General features: G+C 41.2%; 1 protein-coding gene across 1 annotated transcript in view; it reads right to left on the minus strand.

Annotated features, from left to right (window-relative positions):
* The window catches only part of PHACTR3 (phosphatase and actin regulator 3), a 145,894-nt gene that overhangs the window by 102,407 nt on the left and 19,257 nt on the right, over positions 1-24,230 (minus strand). The window contains exons 4-7 of the mRNA XM_081324078.1: positions 20,536-20,742; positions 16,658-16,925; positions 14,259-14,506; positions 8,351-8,504 (exon numbers count right to left, since the gene is read on the minus strand). Coding sequence (XP_081180204.1) covers positions 8,351-8,504; positions 14,259-14,506; positions 16,658-16,925; positions 20,536-20,742 — 877 coding nt within the window. The remainder of the gene's footprint in view (positions 1-8,350; positions 8,505-14,258; positions 14,507-16,657; positions 16,926-20,535; positions 20,743-24,230) is intronic.

Here is a 24,230-nt window from a genome sequence, read left to right on the forward strand (position 1 = left end):
CGGAATCCCATCCGTCATCATCAGGCTGGTGGCTTCTGCTTCCTTCTTCTGGGAGAAGCATGTGGCTGTTTGTTCCTCTTTTTTAAACTGCCAGAGGGGGTGTGTTCTGTGGGTTGAGGTGTGCTCTGATTGGGTGGGGGATTAAGTGTGTTCTGATTGGGTGGGAGTGTGTTTTGAATGGTGGGTGTGTTCTGATTGGGTGGGGAACACACCCCCTCTGGCAGTTTAAAAAAGAGGAACAAACAGCCACATGCTTCTCCCAGAAGAAGGAAGCAGAAGCCACCAGCCTGATGATGACGGATGGGATTCCCGAATAACCAAAGATCCACATATGAACACCCGCGAAAACCTCAGAAAACAAATATATATATATATATATATATATATATATATATATATATATATAAAAGGTAAAGGTTCCCCCGCACATGCGTGCTAGTCGTTTCCGACTCTAGGGGCCGGTGCTCATCTCCGTTTCATAGCCGAAGAGCCAGCGTTTGTCCGAGGACGTCTCCGTGGTCATGTGGCTGGCATGACTAGACGCCAAAGGCGCACGGAACGCTGTTACCTTCCCACCATAGTGGTCCCTATTTTTCTACTTGCATTTTTACGTGCTTTCGAACTGCTAGGTGGGCAGAAGCTGGGACGAGTAACAGGCGCTCACTCTGTTACGCGGCACTCGGGATTCGACCCGCCAAACTGCCGACCTTCTGATCGACAAGCTCAGCGTCCTAACCCACTGAGCCACCGCGTCCCTATATATATATATATATATATATATATATATATATATATATATATATATATATATATATATAATTAGGTGGGAATGAGGTATTAAAAATATATATATACGCAGTAAATCCAGAAATCCAGAAGAGATAGCAACAAGAATGAACAGGTGATGAATGAATGTTTTGACAGTACAAAATAAATATGTCAAGACTGTTTGGTCAAATAGAAAAGACTGGATTGCGAAATAAATAAAGGAACCTGGTCAAGAGGAAGGGGAAGATTGAGAGGGTCATGCTTGGTTAGCATTGAGATCTTGCAAGTGAGCTTAGAAGTTTAAAAACAAAAAGCAATGGATGAATTGGTGAATGGGTGGGGTGGAAGCAAGGAAGCCTCAGAAGAATAGAAAGACATGAAGCGATACAATGAACGCCTTTAATTTCTTTGCTTTATTTTTTGCTGCTGTTAGTATGCTTTATGTAATATTATTTACTCTGAAAGAGAATTGTAGAGTGTGTGTCTGTGTGTGTTTGTGTATGTGTGTAAATATACAGAAAGCAAAGATAACAAGAGAAACCAAAGGCAAATACTTCATTGTTCTGAATGCAGGTTCCATAGTTCGTGAAACAAAAATTTAATGTGTCGTGTCTCTTTTGCTATTCAAGATCTCACAAAGAGAAGTGAATAGGTAGCCCTCGATTTACAACAGTTCCTTTAGTGATCCTTCAATGTTATAATGGCATTGAAAAAAATGACTTATGACCGTTTTCACATACTTATGACCATTGCAGCATCCCCATGGTCATGGGATCAAAATTCAGATTCTTTGTAGTTGGTTCATGCAATCACCTTTTGAGACCTTTTGACAAGCAAAGTCAATGGGGAAGCCAGATTGACTTAACAACCATGACTTAACAATTGCAGTGATTCACTTAACAACTGTGACAAGAAATGTTGTAAAAGGGAGCAAAATTCACTTAACAAATTTCACTTAGCAGCAAAAAATTTGGGGCTCCGTTGTTGTCAAAAGTTGAGGACTGCCTGTATCTTTTGGCCTTAGAAAGTTTGCCTTTTATGTCCCCTTGTACCTGTGCTTCCCATGTAATATTTGTGTTCATAAAACACACTGAAGAGCAAACATTTCACAACATTCTAGCTTAGTGGGTTGTGAAAAGGCACTGTAAGTAGCAGAAAACTGAGTTAATTGACTAAACCAGGATTAAGGATATTGTGCTATTTGAACATAGCTTTCACATGTGAACTGAGGTGCTGCTCATTTTGAGGCCAAGGAGTTAACAAAACACTGACTTGGGAAGCCTATTCAGTTTGGGAAAGCTTATCAGTCATAATTCCATCTTAGTCCCTATTAGGAAAAGCTTCCATTCACTGATTCTAAAATAAATATGAGTGCACTGAAGAAATTGAAGCATGTTAAAATTAAATCAGCACCACAGATGGTGTTGCAGATGGCTACATGACAAGCTTAGAAGCAATGTGTTATTTTCTTGGGACCAGGTTAACCCAACAATTAATGGAAAAATTACAGTTCATTAAAGCTGGTTAAACAATTCACAATTATACACAGTTTCTATCAACTGAACAACTCATCATTGTCAAAGATGAATGCAACTATTGTTTTGAGTGTCTCTCTCCTATTTAGATCCCGCACACCTGTGTTGTGTATAGCTTCCATAATGTGGTGAGCCTTGGCAATGATCATGCTTGCTGAAAATGGGGTTCAGTCCAACATATGGAAAGGAATCAGATTACATGGAAATATCATCATATTCTCAAAGACTGCTAAACCTTTTGGGCCAAATTTAATACACTGATGGGTTGTATTCAGCCAAAAAATTAAAAACACTAGATAACAACTTGGTTCAATGTTTGAATCAAGAATGTATGTCCTTGTATAGATCTGGAATCACTGACAACCTGCCAGCGTTTGTTGTGCAGAGCTCCCTAAAAATGGTTGCTGGAACTGAGTAAGTCTAGTTTAATCAAGAGAAGGACGAGGGGTGACATGATAGCAGTGTTCCAATATCTCAGAGGCTTTTAAGAAGAGATTGGTCAGCCATTTGTCCAAAATGGTATAGAGTTTCCAACTTTATTATTATTATTATTATTATTGTTGTTGTAAAGGTAAAGGTTCCCCTGCACACATGTGCTGGTCGTTTCCGACTCTAGGGGCCAGTGCTCATATCCGTTTCAAAGCCAAAGAGCCAGCGTTTGTCCGAGGACGTCTCCGTGGTCATGTGGCCAGCATGACTAGACGCCAAAGGCGCACGGAACGCTGTTACCTTCCCACCGTAGTGGTCCCTATTTTTCTACTTGTATTTTTACATGCTTTTGAACTGCTAGGTTGGCAGAAGCTGGGACGAGTAACAGGCGCTCACTCTGTTACGCGGCACTCGGGATTCGATCCGCCAAACTGCCGACCTTCTGATCGACAAGCTCAGTGTCCTAACCCACTGAGCCACCGCGTCCCTGTTGTTGTTATTGTTGTAGTGGAGCCTAAAACATGGGTCTTTTTTACATTTTGGGAGCACATTTGTAGAATTAGAAGCAAAAAACCCCAAGGTTTGCAGATGCATCCATTTTTCTCCTTCCATTTCTTAGACCTTCTGGAAGCATGGCATAACCACACCTGATTGTGTTATATACTCAGCAAAGACACACACACTCCCCTCATAATTATAAGGAATCCCCGGCAGCCGTTGACAGCCGTCAAAAGGCTGCCGCGGCATTCCCCCCCCACAGACGCGGCAAGCGGCCGATTCTGACAGCTGTCAAACTGCCGCGCATGCGCAGTACACTGACAGCTGTCATACCGGCCGACCCTGACAGCTGTCAAACTGCCGCGCATGCGCAGTACACTGAAAGCTGTCAAACTAAAGCTAACCGCGCATGCGCAGTCCAGCCGGAGCTGTCAAGCTGCCAGCTGGCCCCGGCAACAAGCCGCTGTCAGCCGCGCCTACCTTTAGCCGGTCTCCTCCTTATTGGATGTTGTTGTTAGGCGGGAGAACCCCACCTGTTTATTGGTTCTAAACAATATTGTTGATGTTCCTGTTTACTATAAATACGGGGGATTCCCGGCGGTACCTTGCCCGGGACCTCTGCCCAATAAACGAATTGTTTGGACTGTGCCTACTGTCTCCTGTCGTCCCTCAAGACACTCCAGATTGTATGACTTTTGCTAAGTGATACATTATGTTATCATGATTGGTGATCTTTACTGCTGGCTTTCCCATTGATTTTGCTTGTTGGAAGCTGGCTGGGAAGTTTGACAATAAGAATCACATGATCCAGGACGCTGCACCCATCGCAAATACAAGTCAGTTGCCTAGCTGTCAATGCTGAAAACTTTGACATATTTTTGCATTGACAATATAAGAGACAGCCTGTTATTTTAATTGCTTCATTTGGGACGGAGGAATCACCCGGAAGTTGTGATAAGATTGCAAAAAGCCAGGTACAGAACGGGAAGTGAAACCTCATATGTAAAACTAATTGGATAATGTGATTTATGATGTGTAGATAAGGGTGGGGATTGTGTGTGTGTTATGATGGGTTTGGAGGGAGGAGATTTCAGATTCTGGCATCCCTCCATGAGTGCCGATGTTTCATTTCATTACTAAGACTTTTTAGATTAATATTATGCCCGCAATCTGTTTGATTTGTCTCATTCATCGGAACCATGACACTAGCATCTACAACACTATCATGTTACTTTGGGGATGCTGCAATGCTTCTAAGTTAACTTTTTCAGCTGTCATTACTCTGAAGAGTCACTAAAGAAATAGTTGTAAGTGGATGGTCAGCTGTGATTATGACATGCATTTCCTCCGTTTTATGCTTGCACCATGCTTTCAAGTACTTAATAGGTGGGCTTGCATAAATTCACAACACATATTTTCTCATTTTGATAAAATCTTTGCTTCCTGCTGATAGCAGTAAATACAGCTGCATTCCCTCCAAAGATTTCCCAACACTAAACAGCAAAATATTTGTGGATTAATATTTTCAGCCGCGCTTTCTGTCTAAATGACACATCCCATACAGGACCTGAATGAGGCCAAGCAGATGGCAAAAGAGGATTGCTATAGAACAGAAGAGATCTTGCTATATGGACTGAAATTGAGGATTAAAAACAATTGTTCTACAAAACACTCCACGACATCAGATTTGCTTAAAGTGTGCTCTGAGTGGATTAAAAAATAAATAAAATATTATTAATAAGTGCTAAACTTATGTCCATAGAAAAGTATCCATTTAGCATGTCTTAAAGGTTGGTTTAAAAAAAACTTAGTGGAAGTATGTCTGCGATGAGGTATTTAGAAACATTAAAGAAAGTGACATATAAAAAGGGTGAAAAGTTAAAGGGTAAAAAAAAATTGGGGGTTGTAATTTTTGCTGGAGTTGGGATTTATATGATTTATAATTTGAAATGTACAAGAATAAACTCCGTTTACATTTACACATTGCATTTTAAAATAATTTTCAGTGCAGTGGCATTAAATACTATTGCACATGGTAATTTCACAGCAGACTATAACAGATATCTGGTAAATGATTTCTTTAAAACTCAGTTGGATGAACATTTATACCAGGGATAGGCAACCTTGACTACCGTATTTTCCGGCGTAAAAGATGACTGGGCGTATAAGATGACCCCCCAACTTTTGAGATGATTTTCAAGATTTTTCGTCTTATACGCCGGAAAATCAGTGAGCCCGGGAAGGCACGCCCTCCCCTCTCACTGTGGAGGAAGCAGGGCAGGCTGGCGTCTGGGGGGAGCCGGCAGGGCAGGAGCCGGGGAGCGATGCTGCCTCAAGAGGGAAGAGCGTCGGGCGGGAGCCGGCAGGGCAGTCCTGCGCGCTCACGCGTGCGCAGGACTGCCCAGCCGCCTCCCGCCAGCCGCCAGCCTGCCCTGCTTCCTCCACAGTGAGAGGGGAGGGCGTGCCTTCCCGGGCTCGCTGATTTTCCGGCGTATAAGACGACTGGGCATATAAGACGACCCCCCAACTTTTGAGGTGATTTTCATGGGTTAAAAAGTCGTCTTATACGCCGGAAAATACGGTACTTTATGACTTGTGGACTTCAACTCCCAGAATTCCTGCTGGCTCAGGAATTCTGGGAGTTGAAGTCCACGAGTCATAAAAGAGCCAAGGTTGCCTTGCACTTTCTCTATGGAGATTCTCCGTCATCCAGGTCACTGTTGTCTCAAAGATGCTTTACCATCCAGTCTCAACTGTCAGAATCTATCCTTCCATCCCCCCACCAACCAGTCACAACTAATGAGGCTTCTTGGATTAAGAAGCAAAACTTCTTCTTCCTCCTCAAAAAATACTGCAATTGCTTTTTGAATAAAGTACCTTGCACTTTGGATAAGCCCAATACTAAGACAATAAATAGATTTGATCCTGAAGCAGGCAGATTAAAATTAAGCCTCATAGTTAGGGATACAGGCATCTTAGAGAAAGGACATCCCTTTGGTCCTCGTGGCCTTCACCCTGCAGGCATAGCTTTAAAAACAAATATTGTCCCTTTTGTTTTAGTATCTTGGGGATTTCTTGAAAAAATAAATTAGACTGTTTTCATAACACTAGTCATTCAAACTATGGTGTATTGTGACTGTGTAAATTGCCTGCTTCTTTCTTTTGCACATTTTCACTTTTAAAATGCTAAAAAAGAGAATGATGTCTACATTTGCTTATGCATGGTTTTTTGAATTGCAGTTTTGTGCTAACAAGAAATGACAGATGATCACACCAGACATTATGCAATTGAACACAATGGCTTGCTGTTTTTATTTATTGCCCACTTAAATGCATTGCTACAGAAGTACTACTCAGTGTCTCTGATATCTTTTATGGCACTCCATCGCTGGAGGTTTTCAAGAAAAAATTGGACATCCATTTAACTGGGATGGTGTAAAGTCTCCTGGCTTGGGAAGCAGGTTGGACTAGAACAGGGGTCCCCAACCCCCAGTCCATGGACCAGAATCAGGCCACAGTATGCCAGAAACCAGTCTGCACAAACAAGCAAAGGCCCATCTACAGGATGCAGGCATCATGCAAAACCACACTCCTTCCGGTCCACGGAAAAACATCTGTCCACGGAATCGGTCCCTGGTGCCCAAAGGTTTAGGTGTCACTGGACTAGAAGATCTTCAAGGTCCCCTCCAGCCCTACTCTCTCCATCCTATTACTATGTTTTAAGTGTCCTTCTCCCTCAGGCCCAATGAGTTAACAAACTGAAAGAAGTCTTTTTTTGCCCATGAATGCATTTTCATTCAGTCTGCCCCCAAACTTATGTTTTTCCCAAGCGTTGTTATTCATATTGCACAATTTTGTTTTAGCACCAAGGTTTCTACAAACAAAACTATTGTGCTGTACAGGAAATGACAGTACAATGCTGTGTCAGTGAAGCACGTCTAAAGTATCAGAAGCCAGGATACCAAACAAATCCAGAATTAAAGTTGACTTTTGTTACTGAAAGAATTATATGTGATCAGTTGAAGTAATAGTGCTGAAGATCTGTTAACTGCTGATTTCCCCTGGTCAGCTCCATTTCTGGAAGTTATTCCTATAGTCTCACTTTAATGAAATTTAATGAAGATTTTCAAGAATCTCTAATGGAAGGTGTTTATTTTACATCTTGTGGTTTCTGAATTTTTTTCAAGTGCAGATTCAGCACATTTTGTGTCTAGCATTTTTAGTTAAAAGGTTTTCCTTAAATGCACATTTGTATGCATTTCAGCTAATTATGTGTCCCTTTTTTTGCAAAAAATATCCCCTAAATTTATTATGATTTTTTTTAAACAGGCAACCATTTTATAATATACGCAACCTTTGTACTTTTTATTTAAAAATCATAACTTCATTGCTAAATCCAGGGATGTATAAAAACCAGTGGATGTGGTTCAGGAAGTAGATCAAAAAGAATAAATTAATGGTGTTTATATCATAATGGCAAACAAATGGATTTTTCTTATCACAATGCCTTTTGCCAAAATTCATCTAAGCTTCAAACCTTCCAGTCGATACTGGTCAACCCCAAGGATAGGCTGCTTATGTCTGCAACAGCTGGGAACCACATTTTCCAGTTCACCTGGTCAACCCTTTTACATATTTCCAATAAGAAATTTAAATTTCAGAAATCCAAAACATTTTTGGATTTTTACTACATTTACTACTAACATTTATTTTTTATTTTTACTACAGTTCAATTCTGTCCATCTTGATGAATCTACCACACAACAGGACAGCAGGATACTGAAGCTGGGAAAACCACTCATGTTCTGTTTTATTTGTGGAGAATTTAGTAACCTCTTTGTTCTAAAACAAAGGCCTCCAAACTTGGCAATTTTAAGATTAGTGGACCATGTCCCAGAATTCCCCAGCTAGACATATTGTCTGGGGAATTCTGGGAATTGAAGTCCACGAGTCTTAAAGTGGCCGAGTTTGAAGACTCCTGTCAAATGATGAGCAGCTTTGTCCCTCTCTCTTTGGAGCCCCGATATCTGAATTGCCGAGAAAGTTTATGATCAAAACAGCAGATCTATTCTCTCAGCAGCCTCACTTCCCACCTGTGGCCTTTTTGCAACTAGACTTACTTGGATAACTTCATTTCTATTTGTTGCCGGATCTCCTGCCTCTCTTCGTCAGTCCTTCTTGGGAAAATATTCCTGTCTTCCAACTCCTGTTTGCTTGGCCTGTTCCGCAGTTTCACTGCTAGAAGTTCTTTCTTGCATTTTCTTGGCAACGTACCTGGAGAGTGCAATGAAAGACAATGGGAGCACGTCAAGGAGACGAGTCCTAAAATAGCAACGTTATCTTGTGAATAATAAATATAAGATGTTGACACTAGAAATATCTTCTGCCAATGGGTCTATATAAGAAGAAGTTGGGGTTCATCACAAAGAAGATACAGATAGTCCTCAACTTACAAGGTGGGAGCAGAAGTTCCATTGCTCAGCAAGACAGTCATTCAGTTGCATCTGATTTTACAGCCTTTTTGGCCTGGTTATTAAGTGAGTCACTAGAGTTATTAAGTGAATCATGTGATCATTGAGCAAATTTGGCTTCCTCCATTTCCTAGAAGCCAACTGGGAAGGTCAGAAATGGTGATCAAGCATTGTAAATATGTGCTGGTTGCCAGAATTCAGTGCCTGAATTTTGATTATGTTAATGTAGGGATGGTTGCAAGTATGACAACAGGTCATAAGTCTTTTTTTTTCCATTGCCACTGTAATTTCAAATGTTGTTAAACAAATGATTGTAAGTTGAGGGCTACTCGTATTAATGCCAGGAATGCAGATCAGAAGTCTCAATGACTTGGCCCACTATACTTCAAATCTGGTTTTTGTGTTGTTGTTTTTTAACTTTGAATCACTCTCAACTCAGGTGATATTTTCAAAATTCGCATTCTGAACTTTCCTGAATTGTTTTCAGGGTAATAGCTCTTCTTTTTTGACAGCAACCCCATGTGCCCTTATCATAGACTAGGTCCTACATTTCACAACATATGAAAGCATTGGAAGAGCTTAGAGCAATTTTAGTAAGTGTGTTTTGGTTGTATATTTAATGATTCATCTAATTTTCCTTCACTCTGATATGTGAATTTCTGTTGTTGAGAAATGATGAAATTGTTTCATGATACATCCCAGCCAAGGTGATTTATTTCCAGAACAAAAGGATTATGCATTATCAAACGTATTAGGATAAGAAAGTGAACGGCTGGTTTGGTGTCATAGATGAAATTTTGAGGGTTGAAGGTGGGCTCCATCTTAGATTTTTCCTAACACAAGTACAACTTTTTCACCATGATTGGACAAACGCCCTCAGGGTCATATTCATTTTATTACCAAGTCATTGAGCACTGAGTTCATTTCAAGGGAAACTTGTTGAAGAAAGGATGTATGAATTTGCTGGGGAAAAAAGGGATTGGAAATAAACCCGGGATAGGAGGGCCAGGGGTAAAAGAGAAATTTTGTGAGTTGCTCCAAGAATTTTGTATTAGTTCCAGTTACTATCACTATAATATTAATAATACTAGTAGTATGATAATTAACAACACAAGAGGGATGACATGATAGCCCTGTTCCAATATCTCAGGGGTTGCCACAGAGTAGAGGGAGTCCAGCTATTTTCCAAAGTGCCTGAAGGCAGGACAAAAAGCAACGTATGGAAGCTGATCAAGGAGAGAAGCAACCTGGAACTAAGGAGAAATTTCCTGACAGTTAGAACAATTAATCAGTAGAACAACCTGCCTCCAGAAGCTGTGAATGCTCCAACACTGGAAGTTTTTAAGAAGAGACTGGACAGCCATTTGTCTGAAATGGTATAGGGTTTCCTGCCTGAGCAGTGGGTTGGACTAGAAGACCCCCAAGGACCCTTCCAACTTTATTATTAAGAGGGCCAAGTCATTAGATATAGAGAGACATAAACAAACACACAAACACTGAAAAAGAAATACACTGGGGGAAAAAATCTTTCCAGATGGATTCATGGGAATCCCACATCTTTACATCACTCATTTAAAAGGCCAACTGAGCTTTCTCGCCCCTTGTTCAATGCACCTAGCGCCACCCAGTGCCCAAAATGAAAAATATCCCTCCTACTGAAAGCACAGCAGAACAGCAGAATACAGGTAATCCTCGACTCATGATGACAATTGAGCCCCAAATCCCTGTTGTTAAGTGAGACAATTGTTAAGTGAGTTTTGCTCCATTTTACGACTTTTCTTGCCACAGTTGTTAAGCGAACCACTGCAGTTGTTAAGTTAGTAATGTGGTTGTTAAGTAAATGTGACTTCCCCATTGACTTTACTTGTCAGAAAGTTGCAAAGTTGATCACATGACCCTGGGACATGGCAACCGTCATAACTGTGAGTCAGTTGCCAAGCACCCGAATTTTAATTGCATGATCATGGGGATGCTGCAAAGGTCTTAACTATGGAAAACAATCATAAGTCACATTTTTCAGTGCCATTGTAACTTTGAGCAGTCACTAAATGAACTGTTGTAAGTTGAGGACTACCTCTAATAGAATAAAAGAGTTAGAAGGGACCTTGGAGGTCTTCTAGTCCAGCCCCCTTCTCAAGCAGGAGACCCTATACCATTTTGGACAAGTGGATGTCCAGTCGCCACTTAAAAACCTCCAATGATGGAACACCCACAACCATTCCACTGTTAGATTGTTCTCATTGCTAGGAACTTTCTCCTTAATTCCAGGTTGCTTTTCTCCTTCATTAGTTTCCATCTAGGGACGTGGTGGCTCAGTGGGTTAGGATGCTGAGCTTGTCGATCAGAAGGTTGGCAGTTTGGCGGGTCGAATCCCGAGTGCCACGTAGCAGAGTGAGCGCCTGTTACTCGTCCCAGCTTCTGCCAACCTAGCAGTTTGAAAGCACATAAAAATGCAAGTAGAAAACTAGGGACCACTACGGTGGGAAGGTAACAGCGTTCCGTGCGCCTTTGGCATCTAGTCATGCCGGCCACATGACCACAGAGACGTCCTCGGACAAGCGCTGGCTCTTCGGCTTTGAAACGGAGATGAGCACCGGTCCCTAGAGTCGGAAACGACTAGCACGCATGTGCGGGGGAACCTTTACCTTTACCTTTAGTTTCCATCTATTGTTTCTTGCCTTGTCTTCTGGTGCTTTGGAGAATAGATTGACATCACCACCCCTCTTCTTTGTGGCAACCTCTCAAATCCTGGAACACTGCTGTCATGTCACCCCTAGTCCTTCTTTTAACTAGAGTAGACATACCCAAATCCTGCAACTATTAAATAATATAATTGCAGCAAAATATGTCAGCTGCAATCCAAGATACTAGGGAGATATCATTATCTCCTTTGTGACCTCTGTGGTTTGACAATGAAAGTCTGGTGTCAGCTCTACAAATGAACCTGACTGCAGCCATTTTCCCCCTCATTTGTGGTTGCCACCTTGGAACGGAGGGAGGGGGGTTGTGCAGGTGCTTCTCTAGTCAAAGCAATCAGCTGTCGCATGGGAACCAAGGTCATCTGTTGCTCCTGCGATCAGAGACTGGGCTTTGTATAAGAAAGCCCGCCAAATGCAGTTATTGGAGAATGCAGTCAATTGCATAGTTTGGAGGGGTAGGTGGGAACTTTATACTTTGTAACTGGGGAAATGTTACTAGAAATTCAGACTTGGTTTCAGCTTTGACCGTGCCTATACTCTGTCACTAATAAACATGTTCTCTGAGGAATTTGCAAGTCTCTGGGTTCTGCTGTATTCATCTCTGTTGGTCGGAACCACGTCACCTGGCCCTCTTTCAATTCAAGGGGGATGGACTTGGATCTCTTAGAAGGACTCTAAACTGATGATAAATAACTCCACCCTCCAGCTCTGCCTGCCCTTCTCATGCAGTAAGTGCTGATTGCTCTTTCCAGAGGTCAACACTGCTGTGCAATTTTTGAAATTAGGCTGAAGTCTACATATGCTCCTCTGTCTGCAAACTGCATGATCTTCTCTTCAAATGTAACTGAACTGGAAAGCAAAAACAAACAACCAACAAAGGAAAAACAAAAGAAAACAAAAAGAATGAGTAAGCAACAGGTACTGTAGGTAATTGTCCAAACAGTGTGAACATTAATGGGTGAGAAAAATGGGAGCAGAGAAGAGAACGTGGAAGGGAATTTTGGTCATTGTCCTTCATATGAAGCATCCATATGAAGTATCAAAAATGTGGGTTAGACCGCATCACCACCAGATGGATTCGTAGCTGGCTGACTGGCCATACTCAGCGTGTGGTCCTCAATGGAACTGTATCTACATGGAGGGAAGTGTGTACTGGGGTGCCCCAGGTCTCTGTTCTGGGTCCAGTGCCCTTCAACACCTTCACCAATGATTTGGATGAGGGGATAGATGGGGAACTCATCAAATTTGCAGACGACACCAAGCTGGCAGAAATAGCCAACACTCCAGAAGATAGGCTTAAGATACAGAACGATCTTGACAGACTTAAAAGCTGGACTTCTATGTTAGGAGAAGGAGTAGAACAGAGTTGGAGGAGACATCTTTGAGATATTGAGAGCCAATATGGTGTAGTGATTAAGACACCAAGGTAGAGACTATGAGTTGTAGTCACGCCTGTCTTAGGCATGAAAGCTTGCTGGGTGACTTTGGACCAGTCAACCTCTCTCAGCCCAACTCATCTCACAGGATTTTGGTAGTGGGGAGAGGAGGAGGAGGCAGGTTAGGTTAGTTATGTCAACTGCCTTGAGTTATTTATCACAATAATAAAGGTGGGAAATAAATAATAGGATAGGATAGAGCTGGAAGGGACCTTGCAGGTCTTCTACTCTGGCCCTCTGCTCAAGCAGGAGAACCTATACCATTTCAGACAAGTAACTGTCTAGTCCAGGTGTAGGCAACCTTGGCTCTTTTATGACTTGTGAACTTCAACTCCCAGAATTCCTGAGCCAGCATGGCTGGCTCAGGAATTCTGGGAGTTGAAGTCCACAAGTCATAAAAGAGCCATGGTTGCCTACCCCTGGTCTAGTCTCTTCTTAATAAAGGGGGGGGGAAATAAATAAAATAACTTAAAATTAATCCTTGAAAGAGCACAATTCAACACGATGCTGACTGAGGTTGCTGAATTGGTTTCTGAAGAAAGAAACTTCAGATCCTTCAGAATAAGAAGTTAAGTCTCCTGGTGGATAAGCATTACTTTCACCAATCCCTATGATAATAACCAGAGGGAGAAGACGACATTAATTGTAGGTTGCTTTTAATGTAATTGTAGGAGCATTTTGAATGTGGATGTTTTGAATTGCTGCAGGCTTTTTTTCTGATGACTTGAAAGATTATTTAACAATGCTTTGCTACATCCTCAGGTTGCAAAAGAGATGGCAAAAAGACATTTTAACTACTAGTCTACTAGCCAGATAGTGAATTTAAAATTGCTTATCAGAGATGCGGTTCAAGAGAAATTCCAAGCGATGGCAGCAGAGCATAAGAAGACAGAAGTAAGGAATCAACAAAGAGTAATGTGTCCTACCCAGAACTACTATAGGGCAGAAAAGAAAGAGATTGTTTCAACCTTGAAGGTCTATCAGTGTGGGTTTTTATAGAATCAAAAGAACAAAACTATTGTCCAGGAGGAAGAAGGTCTGAAATGAAGGTGAGAAGAAGCTAGGTAAGCTACACTGGAGAAGAAAATAGAGATGCATAGGAAATGGAATCCAACAAAATAAAATTTCAAAGAAAAGAGGCAGAACAATGATGTGAGATTGCACAGCAGCATGCATGGGACAGCAACCTTCAGCAATTAAGAATGGTGTATGCACGACAGACCCTTCTGTGTGTAGCTCAGGGTCAATTGTCAACCTCTTGATGTTCTCTGCGCGTGGTTGTTTTCCTGTAGATATTTCTAGTTAACAAAATGCCTGTGGGAAAACAACCAAAGCTCAGAAAACCCCACAAACCCAACATAAGGAGACATCCTCATCTTTCCGGGTAAGTTTTTATAAGGTTCATAAATGGGTTTTTCTTACCAGAAATTATGGAATCGTTCAAAACTTCTTCATCCTCATAGAAAATGGAATCATCCTTGATTTCAGAGTCCATGATCAGATTTTCTTTGTTCTCATCCGACTCCTTAACAGAATTCCATTTGTTTTCTGGATCGCTGTTGTAGCTCATGGAACCATCCTTCTCTTTGCTGTGATCCGTGCTGGATGTTCTGGACAAACGGATCTCCATTCGTTTTTTGGGAGACAACTTGCTTTCTCTTCCATGAAAGCTGGAGACAAAATGCAAACAACATTGGGTTTCAGACCAGGAATCAATGCTTGCAACATGTTCTCCCAAGCGCTATGCAGGGAGCTGTGGCGTAGGTGGCAGGGGATTTCAGCGTTCAATATGGGAAAGCTGAGATCTGAATATCTGCCACAAGATGAAGGTGCAAGATGACAGTGATGGATGCTTTGCTTTGAAATATGCTAACATGGCATGCCAGGCTGACCTTTTCAAAGAACAGCATGTGTGTTTCTAATATAAACCTTAATTAAAGCGGAACATCCGTATTCTGATCATTTATCACTTTATGGAAAATAACAACAACAAAAACCATGCAAAAGAAGCACGCTATCACAAAATTTGGGTTAGTCACCTAAGCATTTTCTAGGGTCGAGTCTGAGATTTTTCCTCGCTTATACTTCTATAGTTCTAATTAGTGCTGTAGTTCAGTTTTGGTTTTGTTCAGGTTCTAAGTATTTCTTTTCCTGGTTTTCCCATCAGTTTGTAACTTCGGCCACAAAACCCTCTTCACAAACATTTGATTACATTTTCATACATTTGTGACCTTCCCTGCTGACAAAACCAGTGAGGGAACCAAATTTGCTTAATGACTGCATGATTCACTTAACATTTCATTTCTCCTAACAGATGCATTCAGGAACCCCCTTTTCTTTACTTTCTTTTCTTTACAGTATATAATCTAGCTTTCTGCATGTTTCCATCTAATGCACACATTGTTGTACCCATTTTCCCTTTTTTAATACAAAAGCCATGTAGACGTTTCAACTGTCAACTGCACCACACATTTCTGAAAAATACAAAGTAAAACCACACGAATGGCTTCTGGTCAAGGAGTCCAAGACTTCAGCACATTTGCATAAAAATCAGAATTAAACGCATTTCTCTCCAGTACAGCCTACATCATCCTGTCCAAGTCACTTTTACACTATATATGATTGGCTTCCTTATTGGAGAAAGAACAGCAAGATTCTAGTATTCAGGCCTCCTTCAAAACATCTGTATTAGCACATCTACAATATGATGAGGTGGGTTAGCCTACTCATGTGATGGAATGTGCACCTGGAGGAGCAGTGAGGGAGAGTTTTGGCAACATAGAACTTTCCCAAAAAGGAGCCCAGATGAAGAGACTGTGTATCCCTGAGTTGGATACCGGAGGAGAAAGAGATTCAGCATACTGTGGGGTCCTTAGTGCTTTCTGAGCTTGGTTGTTTTCTTGAAGACATGTCATTACTGAACTACAGTAGGTAATATTATCATGTTGCCTAGTTGGGTAGTGAAATGTCTGCAAGAAAACAACCAATTCCAGAGAGCACCAAGGATCCCACAGTTCAACCTTGAGTTATAAATATTCTCTCTATAAGTTCAGGGTAGCCACACCCTAGAGTCTCTCAGGCTATGTCTAGCAGGGTAAAAGGTTATAGCTTTAGTTTGGCAAGATTCTGTCCATTGGGTGTAAGCAAATAAAGGATCAAACTCAACTGAATTTTGCCGTGTCTTCTCTAAGTTTGGGCCTGACAACTCTTCTACTATAGAAATCAAATTGCCACTTGGTAAGCATCTGAATCATAGAACATAGACTCCTAGGGCTGGAAGGGACCTTGGAGGTCTTCTAGTCCAACCCTCTGCTCAAGGCAGGAAACCTTATATCATCCTGCACAAATGACTGTCCAATCTTTTCTTGAAAACTTCCAGCAATAAAGAACCCATAATTCTGGGAGGCCAGCTGTTTCATTGATTCATTGTAACAGAATAACAGTGTTGGAAGGGATCTTAGAGGTCTTCTAGTCAAACCCCCTGCTCTACAGTAGCAGAAGACCCTATACCATTCCTGACAAGTGGCTCTTCTTAAAAAAAAAACCAGTGATGGAGCACCCACAGCTTCTGAAGGCAAGCCATTCCACTGATTAATTGTTCTCACTGTCAAGAAATTTCCCCTTAGTTTTAGGTTGCCGCTCTCTTTGATTAGACACTCGAAGAATGAATCATGTCATTCTTAGGTTTGTATCAGATATTATAGCGGTAAGTGTAGGAAAAATGATTTGGGCCAGTGTGAAAAATGAACTTGAGCTAAGGAATGTCTACTCCCATGGATGCTTCATAAGACCTTAGCTTATAGGGTATTGCAGGCGTTTACCTGTCCTGCCGATGTTTCGTGGCCAAGGCTCTGTGAAGTTCCTCGATGACTCGGCTAGGAGGTAAAGGTAGGTGGACAGCAGCCAGGTGAGGGGATCCAGTTGGCGTGGTATGCTGCCCTCTGAGGTGGGGATCAGAGACTTTCGGCCCTGAGGACTGGAAGGGAACAGCTTGTCCTGAGTGTTGGGAGGAGCCAACAATTACGTAATTTTTCAAGATGGTGGAGGGGGGAGATTTCAAGGCTGTCTCATCGGCTTCACTTCCTGCAGCTGGAAAGAAAATCAGAAAAGGTCATTCATGGTGAGATGCAAGTGGCAAGTTTCCATTCATTCCACTCGGGGAAAAGACACCTGTGCTGTTGCTCTTTTAACTGAGCCCTTGCAAAGGGAAGAGCTCAGAAATCTCCTTGCCCTCCCTCTCTATTGGGAAGGCAGCTTAAAAAAAAAGTCAAGATGGTGGCTGCAAGTCCAGAGTTGCAGAAGGGAGGGGTTATTTCCCAGAAGGCAAAGGGACACCAGAGCTTGGAATGTCTGGTGGGCAAGAAAGCAAGGTCAGACCCTTCCTAGCAATTCACAGAGTGTGTCTGTAATTATTGCAGAGAATTGCTTTAGTCTATTTGTAGATGGATGACAATAAAGGAACTACTCAGAAGTCACTCCACATGTCATTCCTGGTTGTTGGACATGACAGCAATTATGCCAAGGCCCACTCCTTTCTTTGTACATTACACATGTGTTACATGCAAAACGGGGGAAGGGACTTTAGTTATATGATTGCAGTTGCCTTCTTGACTTTTTTTGATGCTCCTCTAGATACTTCTGTCCCCAAGGAACTACAGATGACCAACTGACCACATGAACAACTTTTCAGCAAATCTTTGTAAATGCAGGTAGCCAAACCATCCTCCCAATTTGCAAGTGCTTCTCCCAGCATCTGCAGCACTAAGGGAGGGAAATTCTTCATTTTCTCTTAGAAATGAGGACTCTGTATGGTATCATGAAGCAGACTTGAGGGGTTGCTTTGTTCAAACCTTCATTGAAGTAAATCTCCAGCAGAGTTCTGTGCAGCCCCACTATGTGAATTCTTGCTGTTATTTACTTTGGGAGGCCATATTGGCATAACCCTGATATCATTTCTAAAATATGGACTGTGATGGATGTCCTCGTAAATATGGGATCTGATAGAAACATAGAGGGCTGCGTATTACCATATGAGTGAAACCAAAAGCATTTCATGTAGTAGTAATAATAATAATAATAATAATAATAATAATAATAATAATAATAATAATAATAATAATAATAATAATAATAATAATAATAATAATAATAATAATAATAATAATTTAATTTCTATACCACCCTTCTCCCGAAGGACTCAGGGCGGTGTACAGGGCAAATACAGTCAAAATACAATGTACAAAAGTTAAAAAAGAATTAAATAATACAGCCCAATTCCAATAAAATTAATACAGTTAATATTAAAATACCCCAACACTTCAGACCAGGCCGGCTTGTTCAAATAAGTATGTTTTTAGGTCATGTCGGAAGGAGCGAAGGTCGGGAGCCATCTGGAGCTCCACCGGTAAACGGTTCCAAAGGTCTGGCGTGCCCACAGAGAACGCCCTCCCCCTGGGGGCCGCCAGTCGACACTCTTTGACTGACGGCACCCTAAGGAGGCCCTCTCTGTGGGAGCGCACTGGACGAAGGGAAGTCGATGCCGGCAGCAGGTGCTCCCATAAGTAATCCGGACCCGTGCCATTTAGGGCTTTATAGGTCATTACCAGCACCTTGAATCTCACCCAGAGGGCAACCGGAAGCCAATGCAGCTCGCGGAGTAGAGGTGTTACATGGGAGTATCGGGAAACCCCCACCACCACTCGCGCGGCTGCATTCTGCACCAGCTGAAGCCTCCGAGTAGTCCTCAAGGGCAGCCCCATGTAGAGAGCATTGCAATGTACAATAGAGCTTCAGGCTTAGGGCTTATTAAATAGTCTATTTCACAGGATATTTAATTCGATTCACCGCTTAAAACAAGCCTGGGGGAAAAAAACAGTATGCTTCTGTTTGAGATGCATGGAGATGAAAACGTGTCGATTTCTGCCAGCTACTTCTGGATACCAGCAAGACATTAAATTTAAATGGAGAACTTCAGAGGGCAGCCCTATGATGTCTTCTCAGATAACTCTGACTTTTTACTGAGATTTATGAATGGGGCTTTGCAAAGCTGGATAGGAAGAGTACTGAGTTCTTTGTCGGAGAGGACTTCTGAGAGCACCATGGATGGCCAAGAAAACCAAACAATGGATAATCAGAAAATCAAGCCAGAATTCTCACTGGAGACACAAAAAGGGTCAGGCTCAAATTATCCTACTTCAGACACATCATGCAAAGACCCAGCTTTCTGGAAAAGGATTTAATGCTGGAGAAAGGCTAGAAGGTTGGGATAGATGGAAAGAAAGAAAAGAAGACAATCGGCCACATGGTTGATGGACTAGGTTGCGGTGGCAATAGTTGCTTGAAGATGCCCTTAGTTGGACAAGTAGTAAATCTAATTGCTTAGCTATATTCTTCTTGATTGTAGATTTATTTATTTATTTATTTATTTATTTATTTATTTATTTATTTATTTATTTATTTATTTATTTATTTATTATATACCACCCTATTCCCGTAGGACTCAGGGCGGTTTACAGGGAAAATTAAAAGTTAAAATACATCACATACAATTAAAATCGATTAAAACTAAGATTAAATTAAACAATACTGTATTTTTATTTAGCATCTGTTCTAAATCTGTATCTATCTACATAAAGAGAATCGTCATCTTTGGCAAGGCTATACATGTATATGGTTATGGTTATATGGCACAACACCTAAATTCATAGTTTGAATTTACAATGAGAAGTCCTGAAGTTTCCCTTTGTTTTCATGCTATCAAAGACAGGAGGTCGAAGATTAGCATTAGAATAAGCTTAAGAGAAGAAATAAAATAATTCTATCAGAGAAATGTTTTGTTGGTTAGCCCAACAGACAGCCTGAACATACACAGCCCAAGAATTATTGCAGCGTCAGAGAATCCAGTCATTCTTTGTAATGTATTTATCCTAATATAAAAGTATATAAGCTACCCAGAGATCTTCCAACTTCCCAATCCATTTCTCTTTATCAAAAACAAGTCCTCCAAATTTATCTAGAAATGGGACAACACATAAGCATATCTTAGACTATCTAAATTGCTTCTGGCCTACATGAACATTGCTGTAGGGATTTTTCAGCCTCTGTCTTCCAGAAGAACAGGTTACATTAAACCAAGCTAAAAACTCCTCTAGTATTTTTTGACACAATATGGATTTCTACCAGTTCTTTGTTCAGTTGAACCAACATACATAGAGAGGCATCATATTCAGATGTCACCTCTTCCATCTCCTGCAGCTTTTGCTGAAAAATCCTAACTCTGCCTTTTTTTAATATGAAATCTGAATTTGGATTTAGAAGTTTTCATATCTCATCTGTTTGGTCCTTGAGAAGCATCAAATCTGAAATGACTTAAGCTGTCAAATGTCACCATATCTTATCAACCAAATGCCAGTTTTCAAACATGTCAGTTCTTAAACATGCTCTAAGTCTACAAAACATTGAACTACAGGTAGAATTGCTGTGATAAAAGATACCGTCATCACCATCACTGCTACACACGTGAGCTACGTTCATTATAAGGTACCCCTCACACACTACATGGAAACTAGCAATCTTTTTAAACCATGGGATTAAGCATTTCCTGGGTCATCTGTGAGGTCTTCTCCCATCTTCATGATTCTATGGCAGATCAGACTTCCTTCTAGTAAAAGGCAGCTCCCTTTGGCTGAATGAGACTCACCTGGTACAATCTTTGAGACTTTGGGTACAATCTTAGGTGGTAGAACTGAAAGTGAGGAAGGAGGGTTAGGGACCTGGGCTGTGTTCCTTTCCATCTGTTTGTGGGGGGAGTCGATGGATCCCAAAAGTAGTAAGGCTTGTGGAGTCTCTTCAGAGGCTGGCAGGCTGGCATTTTCCCGTTCATCTGTGGATGCTGATGTCTTCTTGGCTGAGAGGAGACAGGATCAGAGGCAATGGGACATGAAATACACCATAACAGCAGCACAAGGGGAAGGGCAAGAAAGAGAGTAAAGGAAACGTAGGTGCGGTGGTAGAGTAGGCAACAAAGAACTCATTGTGTTCACCTCCGGTCAACAGACCATTCCAGGAACCAGGCAGCCCAGATTGTAGATAAAAATGACCCATAGCTTCACCACCCAACTCTCTTTCAAGGAAAAGGGTAGAGCTGAGAAGGTCTCAAAAGATCTCAATTCTCTTTCTCCCTCCTGGAAAAATGTGCTCAAATGCTTTGAAGAATGTGTGGTGGGCTTCAGGGCCAGCTCTACCCTTTGGGAAAATATCAGATGTTAGGGGAGAACAGGTTCTGTATTCCCTTTACTACAGCCAGAATTGCTTCTGAGTGTAAGAGGATAACACGGTATGTGTGTTAAGGAGGGCATTAATTAAAATGGAGAAATCTCATGTGGGAGTCCCATCTACTATTTCATCTGAACCATACCCCTCCTAAACTTCTAAAATTCAATAACTAAAATGACAATACGAAACTAGAAAGGAGCTCAACGCTCCTTAATGCTCAAGAGACGCTGATTGAACTGCCCTTATTCAATCGTGGGTGCTTGAATATTCTCCTAATATATATATACTGAAAAGAGTGGATCTATTATGATAAGAAAAAAAATGATACACATATTTTTTTTTTAAAAAAAACCAGTTTAGTCCTAATTATAAGAACAGTACAAAAGAAGAGAAAGAGTCAATAACTGCTCTATTCAAAGCTGAAGGTGGTTCTGGGAGATGACAGAATTTCATCACTTTAAACAAAATTATAAAGGATTGAACAGTTATATCTGAACTGAAGGGTACATTTCTGATTAAGACGACCTGAAATGAAATGAATTTGTATCTCAGCGAAAAGCATGGATAGGTTTGGCTTTATAGAGGAAAAAAACAAACAAACAAAGCCATGTTTCACCTTGCTCTTTTAAACACCAACGTATTTCACCCAGGAAGGAAGTCAGTTCAAGTCTAGTTAGTAAAGCAAACGTGTGGCCAGGCAGAATTTAATATTCTTGCAATGAATGGAGAGATGGGATATCTCTGGGGGAATTTTCAGGAGTTTCTGGGGAGAACGGAATGGAAGAGGACCACAAATATTTGTGGAGTATGAGGCACCTACCGTATTCTTGTGTTCTGCGTCTTTCTTCTCCAAGCTTAAGATCTTGAAATGATTTCAATGACCGTTTTGGGGCAGAAGAACGTTGATTATTTAGCAATTACATTTAACATTTGCAGGTCCCTGCAGACACTGTGGCCAAAATGTTGGTGCAAAGTAGATCAAGCCTAGCAATCAGTAGGGTTATATTTTAGGAGTTGTTAAGAAAATTCTATCAAGGTTCTCTGATGACATCTGGCAGAGCTTTCTTGTATTTCTCACCTCAAAATAACTAAAACCTTCTTGCCAGTTTTTAGAAACTCTAGTCAATAGACTGGGGAAAGGGGGTATTAACAGTGGCACGTGGCCCTGGCATCTTAACTTATTCATTTAATCAATGAAAATGGATCTACAAGACACATGGAAAGTGCTAATGGTGTTTTGGATTTGCTTTGTCCTGGTCCATTAACAGAAAGGTCAGAAAGGTCAACTATATGGAGAATGCACACAAATTTGGGATTAAAAACCTACTGACCCGAGGTTTTTATAATAACGTTTTAAAAGCAACCTCATTATCACTTCTGGAAGCTGCAAAGGGATCTGGAGAAGGAGAACATCAAGAGACTGAGGATGGACAGACAGAGGAGAATGGTGCTGGAGGAGATCAAGCTACAATTTCTTTGGATGATCCTGGAGAGCGGAGGGTGACGCGTGCTGCTTTAAAACGATCAAAAAGAAAATAATAAAAGAGCAAGACCAGCAGAAGTCTATGGAACTTCCACAACGAACATCTAGGAAGTTATCGCAATGGAAACGTGGGAAAAGATTTGGGTTAGGAACGTAAAGAGAGAACTTTTATAACATGCTTTATAGATGGCATTTAGATCCTAAAAAGTTTGCAAGTATGTATCCGGACTATCAGCCAAAATGTTGGAGATGTGGAGATGAAGATGTTACATATTTTCATGTATGGTGGACTTGTAAAAAGATCAAGGCTTTTTGGATAAAAATTTGGTGGAATATATTACGGCAGTAAGACTTTTGATAGCTCAGTAATGGAAGAAAGAGGAACTGCCGATTATAGGAGAGTGACTTCAAAGATTTTTGACCTGGCAGAGATGGTGTAGATTTTGGCCTAAGATTTTTTGCAAGAACGTTATATTATGGAATGGAGAAAATGGATTTATAGGGTTAAGAAGTTTCATGTAGCATTTGAATAAGTCTTCTTTCTTTTCTTCTTTTTCTATTTTTGTTTTTCTATATATATTTAATATATATATATATATTATCCTATATAAGCTAGAGAGTGATGGATTTTAGAGTTTATGGATGTTAGTATATGGTTGTTTATGATTGTTTTTTTTATATACCTTGTATTTAGCTCTGGGAAGTCGGGGGGGAGGGGGGGAGGGGGGAGAGGTTGGGGGGGAGGGAGAAGGGAGGGGGAGGGGGGATTTTTAAAGGAAAAATTGTATGTTAAAACTTTTTAATAAAAAAAAAAAACCTACTGACCCCAGTAGAGTTAGTACAGAAACAAAAGAGCAGAGATCCAGCAGCAACCCTAAAACAGAAATACACACAACTAGGTTTCCCTGTTCCACCTGATTTGGACCACAGTTCCCATTTCTCTTGATCACTGCCCAGTGTTTGCATTTAATCACAATCCAAATTAAAAATTTGGGCCATATCACTTTATATCTGCTCCAGCAGGTAAACGTGTAAATAATACTTCTCTTTATATCAATGAAATGGAACAGCATAATCCTTAGAAGCTATTATATTGGGATGAGCAACATAAAAAAATACAAGCCACCTTAAACATTAAAGAATTACAGCCATTATACCCACCACTGGCCACTAGAAGGATGTGTGTCTGTGTGTGTGTGTGTGTGTGTGTGTGTGTCTGTGTGTGTGTGTGTGTGTGTGTGTGTGTAAAAGTAAAGGTTCCCCTGCACATGCGTGCTAGTCGTTTCCAACTCTAGGGGCCGGTGCTCATCTCCGTTTCAAAGCCGAAGAGCCAGTGCTTGTCCGAGGACGTCTCCGTGGTCATGTGGCCGGCATGACTAGATGCCAAAGGCGCACGGAACACTGTTACCTTCCCACCGTAGTGGTCCCTATTTTTCTACTTGCATTTTTACGTGATTTAGAACTGCTAGGTTGGCAGAAGTTGGGACGAGTAACAGTCGCTCACTCTGTTACTCGGCACTCGGGATTTGACCCGCCAAACTGCCGACCTTCTGATCAACAAGCTCAGCGTCCTAACCCACTGAGCCACCACATCCCATACACACACACACACACACACACACACACACACACACACA

This window comes from Vipera berus (genome assembly GCF_964194415.1).
Source record: "Vipera berus genome assembly, chromosome: 3".
In the NCBI taxonomy this organism is placed as follows: domain Eukaryota; kingdom Metazoa; phylum Chordata; class Lepidosauria; order Squamata; family Viperidae; genus Vipera; species Vipera berus.